Source organism: Drosophila takahashii, chromosome 2L (assembly GCF_030179915.1).
Source record: "Drosophila takahashii strain IR98-3 E-12201 chromosome 2L, DtakHiC1v2, whole genome shotgun sequence".
In the NCBI taxonomy this organism is placed as follows: domain Eukaryota; kingdom Metazoa; phylum Arthropoda; class Insecta; order Diptera; family Drosophilidae; genus Drosophila; species Drosophila takahashii.
In genome coordinates this window covers 32639289-32653689 of record NC_091678.1, presented here as the reverse complement: position 1 = coordinate 32653689, position 14401 = coordinate 32639289, and the positions used below count along the sequence as shown (strand labels likewise).

Genomic DNA, 14401 nt, shown 5'->3' with positions numbered 1-14401 from the left:
CTTTAAATAGACAAACAAAGAGAATGTGACCTAGTTTCACCTTAATATTTATACTGGGTTGTAGGGTATACAATTCTTGATTATATGAAAGTGTATTTAAAGAAAGGAATACAAGTATCATTCTTATTATATATTAGGGGAGTGTAGGGTAATTTGACGAGTAGGGTAATGTGACGAACTCGTCGAATCTCATATATGACGTCACGACAAAAATTCCAAATAAATATAGTCGTCTCCCCTTATCGTGTCGACAATGTATTTACAGTAATATTATTAAGAAGTCCCGTAATTTGTTCGTAAGGTAATTTTCGCTAAAAATGTGGTGCGCAAACTACCAAACCTATTCAATTTACTTGTGTTTAAGCAGTGCCAGAGCAAAGATGAGTGGAAAATAAAATCAGGCAAATATATGCACGTATACATGAGATCTTTATCAACAGTTTTTGGTACCTCGCGTTTTTTTCTTTTGCGCCGTTTGAGAGTGACACCGTTTTTGCTCCAAGTCTACCTTGTAGGGTATTGTGACGAACTTTTTGTAGGGTATTGTGACGAACTTTTTTTATTCAAGAATTTTAATTGTTATCGTTGATTATTTGTAAGAAAAATATAATAATACCAGATAACATTTACTGCTGCAGTTTTATTGTTCTTTTTAATAGTGACGTCAGTTCAATTTAATTAAACAAAAAAAAAATTTTTAATTTAAAAAATTGCACTTTGACCATTTTTTTTTGTAAGTAACTTAAGTAACTTTCTGCTTTTACACTTTTAAAAAATATAGATTTTTGAAGAAGTTACATTAAAGAACAAATCGTTCGTCACATTACCCTACAACTTTTGAAAGTGCAAAAAAAGAAGGGTTCACGACAAACGCTGTGGGATTTGGCTGCATTGGAATTTCGAATCCGAATTTTACAGGGATATGCTCAGTAGATGTAAGCAACTTTCTGCGTTTACACTTTTGAAAAATATTGATTTTTAGAAAAGTTACATTCAAAAAACGAATCGTTCGTCACCTTACCCTACACTCCCCTAGTAATTAAAAAATTTTTCAATAAAATTTTTTCAAAAGAATAACTTTGTTAACAAGTATTTTTGAATTTTTTGTGTTTCTTATATTGATTTTAATAATAAAAATTCGATTACACCTAACAAAAAAATGGAAGGCACTCATTTTTTTTTTGGGTAATTATATTCTTTTTATTATAAACCAAACTAAAAATAAATTTTGTTTTAATTAAAAAAAACTTTTTTTTTCTTTAAAAAGGTGTGAGCACGGTCATTTAAAAAATAACATATTTTTTATGTTACACTAGTTTACAAAATAATATTCTTGGTGTGCACCCCAGCAATTGATGGCAAATTCTGTTAGTGTTGGACCTCTAGACCACGAAAATAGCATTAATTTTTTTTTCGATGGCACAGTTTTTTTTTTTAAGATTTTTTAAAGTTTGAAATGTTAAATTTCGGACTTTTTTCGAATTTCTTCTTATATCTCGGCAGTTATCCACCCGATTGGGCCAGTTTTAGTTTTATTTTAAAGTCAATAGATCAGAGCTTAACTTTGTCATACAGATCAATATGATTGGATAAGTGATGGCAGCGCAGAAACCTGACAAAGATGAAAAATGTGTTTTTTGGTCGACTGTAAGTCGGCTGTATATATCGTAAAAACTCAAAATAAATCCGTTGAAAAATCATAATGGTTACAAACTTATAGTTTACATCCTACCGAATAAAACAAGCCGGATATGGCCCAAATCCATGGAAAACGTGATTTATGGTGGATTTTTAAAGTTCGGATTTTTCCACTTTTTTCGGTTGACAGAGTCCAAATTTAAGATTTATCATAGGCGGCGACATGTAAACAAAAATGAGTGGTGACGACAGCCGGGTCAAAAAATAGCTAAATTTAAAAGCTAGAAAATTATAAAATAAATTCAATTTCTGAAAATTCCTTTAAAAATATAAAATTGCTTGCGTTATGACTGTAAGTATTTTTAATTAAGTACTATCCATTTGAATAATTCATTCTTATGAAAAAAGTAACCTTAATTTCAAAAATTAAATTCACTTTAATAATTTTCTAGCTTTTAAATATCTGATTTAGCTATTTAGTGACCCGGCTGCCAACACCAATTATTTTCGTTTACATGTCGCCGCCTATAATAAATCTTAAATTTGGACTCTGTCAACCGAAAAAAGTGGAAAAATCCGAACTTTAAAAATCCACCATAAATCACGTTTTCCATGGATTTGGGGCATATCCAGCTTGTTTTATTCGGTAGGATGTAAACTATAAGTTTGTAACCATTATGATTTTTCAACGGATTTATTTTGAGTTTTTACGATATATACAGCCGACTTACAGTCGACCAAAAAACACATTTTTCATCTTTGTCAAGTTTCTGCGCTGCCATCACTTATCCAATCATATTGATCTGTATGGCAAAGTTAAGCTCTGATCTATTGACTTTAAAATAAAACTAAAACTGGCCCAATCGGGTGGATATCTGCCGAGATATAAGAAAAAATTCGAAAAAAGTCAGAAATTTAACATTTCGAACTTTAAAAAATCTTTAAAAAAAAACTGTGCCATCGAAAAAAAAATGAATGCTATTTTCGTGGTCTAGAGGTCCAACACTAACAGAATATGCCATCAATTGCTGGGGAGCATTTCGGCTGTAAACTAGTGTTATAAGTTCAATTAAAAACAAGAGAGAACGCTATAGTCGGGAGCCCCGACTATCAGATACCCGTTACTCAGCAAAAGGGAGTGCGAAGGAGATGGAGAAAAACTTTGATCCGCCGTAACTTTTTAACGAATGGTCCGATTTAAAAAATTTCTTTTACATTTCGATAGGTATTGATAAATACAATAAATCTGCATTTTTACTTTTCCAAAATATTGAAATTTTTAAATCGTATATAAGCGATTGTGGGCGTTAGAGGGGGCGTGGCACCCTTTTGAAACAAACTTGCGCTGCGTGGGAACTCCTAGAATCTGCATGCAAATTGTCAATCTTCTAGCTTTTATAGTTTCCGAGATCTCTGCGTTCATACAGACAGACAGACGGACAGACAGACGGACAGACGGACATGGCTAGATCGACTCGGCTAGTGATCCTGATCAAGAATATATATAGTTTATTGGGTCGGACACGCTTCCTTCTACTTGTTACATATGGGACGTTCCATATCAACCCGGCCACCCCCTTTCTTGATTTTTTTTCTATGTGGACAGTACCACATTGATTTCAAAGCCCCTTGCTTCCAATATTTTACCTCATACCCATTTTGTCAATCTTACCACTCTTTCGCCGTATATTCGCTGAAAAATGGTATTTTTGCAGACTGGCCCTTTGGACGAAATCCTACTTTTAGACTTTAAAAACGCTATCGCTTGGTCATCTACGGTCTAATAAAATCTATTTTTTTTCTCGTAATCGGCCATGGAAAGACAGATTTTTCTGCTTTTGAACAATGCCAATTGTTTCTTCCGTTCGCAGGATAAAAATGATTTTGTGTTTTCTTTTCAACGCGATTATACGGCGAAAGAGTGGTAACATTGACAAAATAGGTATGAGGTAAACTATTGGAAGCAAGGGGCTTTGCAATCAATGTGGTACTGTCCAAATAGAAAAACAATCAAAAAAGGGGGTGGCCGAGTTGATATGGAACGTCCCATATTTTTGCACGAATCTAATATACCCTTTTACTCTACGAGTAACGGGTACAAAAAAATTGTAAATGTTGCTTTGTTTTTAAGTTTTTAATTAAGGCCACAAAAAGTGGTCAACCAAAAAAGTCCCCTTATGTAGTTTGGCGCTCTAGTTCTTAAATACAAAATGTATATTATAATTTTTTTATAAGCAGTTTATTGATTAATAAATACAATACAATACAATACAATACAAACAAGAAGGGAAGCTACCTTCGGCCAGCCGAAGCTTATATACCCTTGTAGATTAAAGAATGCTTACTCGGTGCAGTTCCAGGAATTCCAGATTCAGCGTATTTATTTATTAATATTTTGTTTTTAAGTAGTCAAGAATCAAAACGCCTACTTCCTACAAAGTTACAATGAATTTTCTTATATTTGTTTGAATATTCCTATGGGAGCCTTAAGATATAGTGGTCCGATCCGGCTCGCTCCGACATATGTACTACCTGCAATAGAAAGAAGACTTTCGGGAAAGTTTCATTGCGATAGCTTTAAAACTGAGAGACTAGTTCGCATAGAAACGGACAGACGGACAGACGGACATGGCTAGATGGACTCGGCTATTGGTGCTGATCAAGAATATATATACTTTATGTGGTCGGAAACGTCTCCTTCACTGCGTTGCAAACATCTGACTGAAATTATAATACCCTCTACAAGGGTATAAAAAAGAAGATTATGTTACGTGGGCATATTAGTGCCCCAGTCCCGAGAGGGACTTGGGCCGAGGGAAAGTCATCCGATGTTCAGGCACCAATTTTGCCGGCATAAGCTCGCCGGATGGGGTGGGTTCTTGGTAAGACTTTCTCCTCTCCAACATAACGAGAACAAGAGAGAACGCTATAGTCGGGTGCCCCGACTATCAGATACCCGTTACTCAGCTAAAGGGAGTGCGAAGGAGATGGAGAAAAACTTTGATCCGCCGTAACTTTTTAACGAACGGTCCGATTTAAAAAATTTCTTCTACATTTCGATAGGTATTGATAAACACAATAAAACTGCATTTTTACTTTTCCAAAATATTGAAATTTTTAAAATCGTATATAAGCGATTGTGGGCGTTAGAGGGGGCGTGGCACCCTTTTGAAACAAACTTGCGCTGCGTAGGAACTCCTAGAATCTGCATGCAAAATGTCAATCTTCTAGCTTTTATAGTTTCCAAGATCTCAGCGTTCATACAGACAGACAGACGGACAGACAGACGGACAGACGGACAGACGGACAGACGGACATGGCTAGATCGACTCGGCTAGTGATCCTGATCAAGAATATATATAGTTTATAGGGTCGGAAACGCTTCCTTCTACCTGTTACATACTTTTGCACGAATCTAATATACCCTTTTACTCTACGAGTAACGGGTATAATAAATATTTAGATGCATGAAAAATAGTAAGCGTCCATAAAGTCCGTCGGTCATCAGTCTACATTGCCCCACAAGCTTAGCTGTCGCTTGATCGTAACAAGATCGGGCAATGTTTCGGCCACATTCACACCCCTTCACACATTCGAGTGCCAAATGGATCGTCGAGGGCCGCGCAATACGATCCCCTATTGTCAAGGTTGTTCGTCAAAAGTTATGTCATTATTCTTCACCTACTCCACTTATCGCGTCAGCACCCCCTTTCTGAAAACTTAGCACTTCATGATTTTAAGTACGTTTTCATATTATAATTTTATTGAATGAAATATTGGGTAGTACCATTTATGAGTAATATTATTATTAGGAATACGACACCCGGGAATCGCCGACTTGCACTTTTCTTTGCTTGCTTTTCTGAGTCAACTAGCCAATTGTGCCTCTTCTTTTGCCTCAAGATTCGTTGTTGTTTCATAAGTGAATCTTTCTCCATCAAATAAATTGAAGGAGAGGGCGTACGTAACAATTATTTTGGCACCAATTCTGGAATTCATTAAGTCAAGCTGAAGGCGCGTGTACAAAAAGTTTTTAGCATCAGCATAAATGAGGATGGAAGAGTTTAAAATTACTTGAGGAAGGTCATTTATAAATAGTAAGAAAAGTAATGGACCTAGGTGGCTCTCTTTTGGAACACCAGATGTGACAACATTTAAAAAACACATAGTTGAACAAAACACGTTATGTACGGTTTGACAAGTAAGACGCAATCCATTTTAAAAGATTTTGAGGAAATCCCAAAGGCGAAAGCTTAAGCAAAAGTAGGGAATGGTTTACCGAATCAAAAGCCTTGCTAAAGTCGGTGAAAATTACGTCGGTTTGCAAGCAGCTCTGAAAACTTTGATTAATGATAGAAGAGAACTCAAGAAGATAAGTCGTCGTTGACCAATGTTTAAAAAAACCACGCTGAGATTGAGATATAAGACCGCTGCAGAGGTGTTGCAGTTGGTGCGTGATCTGGTGTTCGAGCAGTTTGGGAATAGCCGATAGCGATGCAATGCCTCGGTAATTTTCAATGTCAGACCTTGAACCTTTTTTGTGCAGAGGAATAATGTATTATTCATTCAAAATCACTGGCATGCAGGATTGATCCAGAGATAGAAAGATGCCAGAAAAATATTGTTCACATAAGGTAGGTTATAAGGACACGGACAACGGGTGTAGAGTAAGTTGAATGGAAGAAAGAAGCAAATAAGTTTAATATACCAAGATTAAAAGATTCAGCACTTTTATGATAACGGAGGAACGAAGGAAATGCGTTAGATTTACGTTTGGAGTTAACAAACGAGTAAAATTGCTTAGGATCAGTGCGGAAGTTTTCATTGCACTGCATGTTACATTAACTAGTAACATTGACTATGCGTGGTAAGGAATTGGGAGCGGGTAGAGGGGTATTGAGCAAAGTCAACCAAAGATCCAGATTTTTGGTATTTTTATAATAGCCTAGATTTCTTATTTTTTAAATAAGAAAGATTCCTTGTAAGCCACGAAAGCTTGAAAGTTGAAGTAATTGTATCCTTGGGAACAAATGTATCCAGGGCCGAGAGAATAGAAGCGTAGAAAGCATGAACGGCAGAATCAATATTCTGGAATGCATATAAAAATGACCAGTCGATCCTCGAGAGATGCAAATTAAGACCGTTAAAATCTGTTTTTCTGAAACATTTAGCAGGGCACGCAGTTACAGAATCAGAACTTGGGCTAGAAAACTCAACAGAAATAGCTAGGGTTGGGTAATAAGGATCTTCTGGAAGGGATATCGGGTTAGCTCTCGACACAGTTGCAAGCAAAGAATCGCATACAAACATCAGGTCTAGAAGTCTGACGCGGCTATTTTTTACGGAATTAATTTGAACAAGAGAAAGATTGATTATCCCTTCGTTGAAATCATGATTTGTGTTACGTAACAAAAAGTTTGTATCATCGCAAAAAAACCATAATATGAATGGAATGTTAAAGTCACCCATTACAATGAGGCTGTTAGCGCAGTCTAAGACTGACATCACAAGTTGAATGGCAGAAAGGTGCCTCGAATAAACGCTTATGTCGGAGCAAGGAGGGGTGAATGGGCAAGTTATGAAAATAAAAGCAGCACCGACGTGTCTTTTTACTGCAAAAAATTCAATTCTATCATTGTTGGCGTAAGGGAACAACTTAGAGGAAAAATCGTTAATAACTGCTATAAGGAAACCCACCCGCAAAAGAAGGACGATCCCTTCTATAAGTGGTGAACTTATGAATAAAAATTTCATGATCGAAGACAGAAGAATTAAGCCAGGTTTCGGTTAAGGCGATGGCATCAAAGTCAAAGGCAGCACTATTAGTATGAATTTGACTCAGTTTACCCAAAAGACTGCGTACGTTTTGATAGTGGATGGAGAATATGTTATCTAGTTTTTTGGATCGGTAATTTTGGAACTCGGGTTAGAATCTTTTTGCAAAAATTCATGAACTATCGTGTGTTCAGGCCATAATGTAGGTTCAAGAGCTCGTGATAATAGAGAAGGTGGAAGAAATATTTTAAATGAAGAAATTTTGCGCGCATGGTTAAAATTGAATTTAATTACAATAAAATTATTGGAAGTAACTGCGAGTTTAGAGCATAAATGGTTTTTAACGGCATCGGGTGTAGCATCGGGATACAAAAATAGCACTACGAGGGCTGACAGCCCTTATACGTGAACCAAAAGACCGTGAGGGAGGCGGTACTCCCATAAGAGGTGGATCCACAAAGGCAGTAGTGCTTGCAGCGGCGTCAGCTTGAGTATCCAGTTGGGCGAAACCATAAAAAACGCCAGTTTGACGCCGTACGCTAGCAGATGAACTAGCAGTAGCAGGAGCAACAGGAGCTACTGTTTTTAAAGAGACCGTTGAGATGGGTTCAACGTGAAGGGCAGCAGCAGGTTCAGTTAAGCCATGGGCAGGTTCGGTATAATCCATCCGATTATATGTAGGTCTGGGTGCAGCAGGTAGAGGTAGATGCGTGGCAGTTATGGCAACGGGCACAATAGTGGAGTTAGACCCCAAGTTGGTTTTAGTTGGGGAGTCGCTTAGCAGTTTCAACTCAAGACCGCGACTCCACAGAAAGGAATTCATTATTGAGGGCAGCGAACTGTTTTCGAACCCTCTGGAAACCATTTCGTGTTTCCCTTATAAAAATGCGCATTTCCATTTCAATTCCTCGGCATGCCTTACACGACCAGGTGAATCAAGATTTTTTAGATAAAATATCGGCTCTGCGACCATTATGGCCACCACCACCACATTTACTATGCGAGCAGTTATCGTCAGCCAACACAATAGGTATATTTCGCAGGCAATGTTGCCACCGAAATCGCATTTCTTACCAGATTATCTGAAACTCATTTTGGCAGCTAGTTCAACCATTGTGTGGGCATAGTACAGATCAAACTAAGAGCGAGAGATAAGAGAGGAAGAAGCGAAAAGCAGCGTAATCACAGCAAGCAGAAAATTCAGCGGCGATGAGTACCACGAAGAGATGAACACAGCAGAGGCAAAAGAAAGCAGGTGCAGGTAAATTCAGTGTCCGGCGTGTCCAAGTAGATAAGCGATGTAACGGAGAGCGGTAGACTGCGGCAGAGAACGGCAAACAGACCAAACAACCACAAACTAGGCAAGTTGTTTGGCAATGTCTTTGCTTGCGCTTTTCTTTGAATTGAATATGTTAAAACAAATCAACAATAAAACTGTCTTTGTCTTCGGCTATCGAAATAGAACGGCGTTGTAAAATGGAATTTATAAAACCGAACAGTAGCTAAATGGTCGCAATATTATCAACGCGGGGCAGAAAATATGTGGGAGCGATTAAAAAGCACGTCCGACTTCAGAAAGCTTCTCTATGAAACTCCTAGAAAACTCTACAAGATCTGTGACCCCTACGGTTTGGATGGGCTCCTTTCCAAACCAACTGTCCCCAAATCCGTCCTTGGTTTCCTTAACACCCCTTTATAAGGCAAACACGCTTGCCCTTAGGCCAGCTGTCCTTCTAATCCACATGGGGCAAAAGCGGGCACATGAAGTTCCATAGAGGTATTGCGCAAATAAAAACATTAGCAGCATGTCATTTGGTGGGCTTGAACTCAGGCCTGCGCTCTCCAAAGGTAATAATTAAAATTCAAAGTATCAACGTCTCTACCCACAAGGCCATGCTGTAGTCCACAATTGATTGATAGGTTAATAACGATTGTTTTTATTTTAAGAACGTTTGAACTTATTTGAAGTGCAAAATTCAAAGAACAAAACATTATTAAATTAAGAACTTTTTCCTTAAATAAAGACTTAGTTTGTCCGTCTGTCTGTCTGTATGAACGCTGAGATCTCGGAAACTACAAAAGCTAGAAGTTTAAGATTTCAGTTAGATTGAATTTTCCAAAACGAGACATATAACTATTTAATTTTGAAAAGATTACTAAAATTGGTTGACCACTGTCGAAGATATATCCCAAAAGACGAAGAAAATTTGTGATTTTTTTAAATTAAAGATACCGCAAATATCAGAGCTGATATATATATATATTATACTACAAACAAAAGATAAACTTTTGGTTATGGTATAGGTCCTAGGATTTCAGAATGTTATAAGTTAGTGATTTTTTGGTATAAAATATTATAATCAGAGTGCCACAGAAATCACACAGCGATTAAGTGGCCTGATATTGATGCTATTCAAAAACCCACCCCCATTTAACGCTCAAAAATTATCTATCCCCCCACCGCCGCCAGCAAATAGGAAACGGATTTCAAGAGCACTAAAAACAAACTTCTCACTTTCCCGCTGGGCGTGCAATTTACTCACACAAATATAAAACAAAATGTAATTGTATGAGTGTGCCTACCGCTGCGTTAAAACAACGAAACCATTATTGAAGATCAATAATAACCCTCTTAGGCTGTTAGTGTAAATTTCGCGATTGTTTGTGGAAAGAAATTATAGCTATCGGCAATTGCTTTTATATTTTTGACAGTTCTATATTAACATACCTTAGAAATAATAGTATTTATTCCCTATTTTATTTTTAGTAAAATAAAAATGTAATTCATTTTTTAAAATCATTTTGAAATAGGTATCATGGATACGCCATAGAGACCTACACCTACTAACTGTATCTGAAAGTACATACACTTCGGATCAACGATTTACTTCAATTTATAACAAACAAACTGGAGATTGGACCCTACAGGTATGATGTTTCTTAAATAATATTTCGAGTTTAAATTTCATATAATAATTCGTCTGAGTTGTTCGTGTTCTCATTTACACGATTCGATTTACATCACTTTTTCTGGTTCGGCTGAGTCAGCACACTTATTTATTCAGACCAGTTTACCTTCACATTCAAACTCATTTAACTCATTTTGAACATTGTTAACTCGACTACGTATTTTTTGATAATCATGGGTTTTTTTTCAAAAAATTTATTTTGGCATACCTTAAATACCTTAATGCGCAACGTATAGGCGGGCGAGAGTAGGACCTTAAAAATTTCCATACGAATGTGGACCGCCCTAATGCACATGTCTAGCAAAACTAAGAGGTAAAATCAGCTGTGATTACTTCTCCTCATTTGGGAAATCAGCTGTCATTTTATCGACCAAAAAATGAATTTAGATGGAGTTCCTGTCAATGTTAGTTTTCAAAAAGGTTTTAAGCGAGTACGAAGATTTGGATTTGAATTATAACTGATTTGCGGGAGAAATTTGATAGCGTTCCGTTCGATCAGAGATTGTAATACCTATAAGATTTATATTCCATGTTTACTAAAACATTGACAGCAAATTTGAACTCGACAACCAGCAAAAGCTGCAGCAACGATCACGTCTGAAGGACACGGTGTTCGGAACTATTCGTTTGCTAGAAATTCCAACGGGGAAATGTTGCAAAACAGATTATAAATTCGTTTTTTGTGTTTTCAGGCACACATAAATAAGATATTGGGCTAAATATGTTATGTGTTATATGCTTCGTGAACTGCCAATAAATTCAACGCTCAAAATTGTGATTTAAGGGATTGGATACGAAGGAAATACTGCTGGAGTCGCTGAATCAGGCAAATTGGGGACCCAGCATTCGTTAATTTCGTTCCGACGCGTCGGACATGGTAATCTATGGTTTCATACTTAGCTACCATCACCGCAGTGGTAGCTCTAAAGGAACGAATGCCCAGCTTTGATCCTGATATGTGCAACTGGAACATACCTCAAACCTACAGCGCGGTCTTCCCAAGTTCCGTTACCCATAGCGTGTAATCTTTATACCCGTTACTCGTAGAGTAAAAGGGTATATTGTATTCGTGCAAAGGTATATAACATCGAGAAGGAAGCGTTTCCGACCCTATAAAGTATATATATTCTTAATCAGGGTCACTAGCCGAGTCGATATAGCCATGTCCGTCTGTCCGTCCGTATGAAACGAAAACTACAAAAGCTATAAGTTTGAGATTTTCCATACATATTCTTGGGCTTCCTACGCAGCGCAAGTTCATTTCAGCCGAGCGCCACGCCCCCTCTAACGCCCACAATCGCCCACTAACTATTTTAAAATGTGCCTGGTGGTCACACCTTTAAAGATTTCCGAGAAGTATAAATGCAATTTTGTTGTGTATACTTATACCTATCGAAATGTAGAAGACATTTTTCAAATCGGACCATTCAATAAAAAGTTATACGCAATCAAAAAAATGGTATATATCCATCTCCCTCGCACTCCCTTTAGCCGAGCGACGGGTATTAGATAGTCGGGACAACAACCCGACTATAGCGTTCTCTCTTGTTTTAATTGCATTCGTTCTATTTTAAGATCTGCTCTTGGACGGCTGACTATTCTGGTAATATTGCTACTGTTTGCGCTACCAGGCTAATGCCTTCTCCCATATCTATAATTTTTTGGTAATTTTCCCATAATTTGTGTCTTCAGTGTTCACTGATTGCCTCCCTCCTGAGAGTTTACAATACAAATACAATACAATCAAAGGATACTCATAAGTGGTTGTGGACCGGTACAAAAATTCGAAGAAATTAGAGTTTGGGCATCCAATGATATGGAGCGATAGAAAGTCCAAATATTCGTGTCTTAGGTCCGGTTTCTCTAGTCCCTGTTAAAGTGCCTGATAGCTATCTGTCCGAAAAAGTTAAAGACCGACTTAAAAGAAAATTGGCTTTCTCGACTCCTTTAATTTATCTGAAAGAGAAACAATTACAGAGAGCAGAATTAAGCTGTAAAACGCAAAAATTGCCTGCTTTGATTATTCTATAAGCTGTTTGGGTATAAGTCAAGGTAAAGTCAGCTGTGATTTCATTTCTTCCCCTTAGTTGGCGCTGGGAAATCCGCTATCATTTTATCGAGCCGAAAACGCTTAGTAGGGAGTCCGAGTCCCTGTCAAACTAAGCTCTCACAATGATGTTTGAGAAAGCCAAAATGCCTTAGCAAGGACTTTATCTGTTCAAGAAATGTTAGCCGGCACTCGAGAAAAAACAAAATAAAAATTCGAAAAAAGTTATTTCCAGATCCTAAAACTAAAAATTCAACAAGCCGACCAGCACACATTAATGAAATAGATAGGAGAGCGTTCCGCAGATCTTGAATGGCTAGTCTGGTTTCTTGTAATAATACGTCTTCTGCCAATTGCTGCAGTAGGCGTATGGCCAGAAAAGACGAACAATTGACACCAAAGGTCACGGTCTTTATTTCGGAATAGAATCCTCTAGAATGCAGCATGCTTTGGATCTAACCAGATTTGATATTGACTATTCTATATTGGATCCGCAAAGGAATGTGTCGCGGAAAGACAACGCTATCACGCATTTTCTCTAGCATATCTGGTAGTGGTTCGGTGAAAATTGCTTTCGCAAAAATTGGTGCTGGATTGGCGCTGGACAAATTGTACACTGGGCCTGTTACTAGCCAGCCGGAAATAGTTTCTGACCTCTTCAAACGGATGGCAAAATATCAGCTCCCATCAAAACGTCTATCTGGGAATTTTAGAACTTTGCCAAACCAGATGGGCAAATCGTTTAGAGCGCCTTGTGAAATTGGATAAGACTTCAGTTATCGGAATGTACGGAATGTACTGCAGCCTCGGAACCTGAGTCGATCAGTGCCCGAGCTCGATAGGTCGCCCCATGTTGCATATATTAGTTATGGCCGTGCCTAATAGAACCGTTTTAGTCCCAGCAGCAACCAGACTAGATACAGTATCTGTAGTTGTACACACATGATCCAAAAATATAGCAATGAACAAGAAATCCATGACATGATTGCAGACTACTTTACAACGGAAAACTTCGGTGTAAAAATACCAATAAAGCCCTTAGAATCTGCCAGTATATCCAGAGCCATAGATATATTAAAAAACACGTCTAGGAAACTAAATGGCTGTTATGAAACTGGACTTCTTTGGAAAGAGGATGTGACTAAATTTCCGGGCAGTTATAAAATGGCTCTGCAAAGGCTGCAGGGCCATTATGGATTTCATAAATAAAAGATATGCAGTTAAAATGTCGGATCGAGAAGCCGCTTTCGTTGGACCGCGTACGTGGTACTTACTCCATTTTGGTGTAATTAATATATATTAATATAAACAAGCCAAAAAAGAGGAGATTGGTATTTGATGCAGCGGCTACGATCGACGGCTTTTCCCTGAATACCATGATTTTAAAAGGACCCAATGAAAACCCACCATTGACGACGATCCTTTTTAAATTCCGGAAAGGCAAGATAGCAGTATGTGCTGATATAAAGGAAATGTTTTTGCAAGTGCAAGTCCGTAAGGAAGATCAGGATTCCTTGAGATTTCTTTGGAGACATGGTAATCGCGATGCTCAGGTTGATACATACAAGATGACAGTCCTTATATTGTGCTGGGACTGTTGGTCTGTCAAGTTCGTATTTGATCTCAAGCTAAACCGAGTGGACAAGGAAATTATAGTTTTGTTGACAAATAGATATAATACAATTAAGTATTAAGCAGGCCACCTTCCAATGTACAAATAATAATGCAGATTTAGACTAAATGAACCGCTCGCTCTCGATGCCAAAATAGAAGTGAAGGAGACTATCGAGAGAGCAAAAGAACGACGAAAAGATGAGAGAAGAATCACGATGGTCTCGTTACTTTTAGCGGTTTTCTTGAGACATCAGAATGTGCATCTACTTCATGTACATCCAAGTGACTTTTGTACATTTGAACATTCAAATTCCAACACGCCGCCTCAAAAGTTACATTGATTATCACTTTAATTCTT

At 37.7% G+C, this 14401-nt stretch overlaps 1 protein-coding gene across 3 annotated transcripts in view; it reads left to right on the top strand.

Moving 5' to 3' along the window:
• The window catches only part of dpr21 (defective proboscis extension response 21), a 303758-nt gene that overhangs the window by 61591 nt on the left and 227766 nt on the right, over positions 1-14401 (top strand). For all 3 annotated transcript variants that reach the window (XM_044393668.2, XM_044393669.2, XM_070216387.1), the window contains exon 3: positions 10225-10341. In XM_044393668.2, the coding sequence (XP_044249603.1) occupies positions 10225-10341 (117 nt within the window). The remainder of the gene's footprint in view (positions 1-10224; positions 10342-14401) is intronic.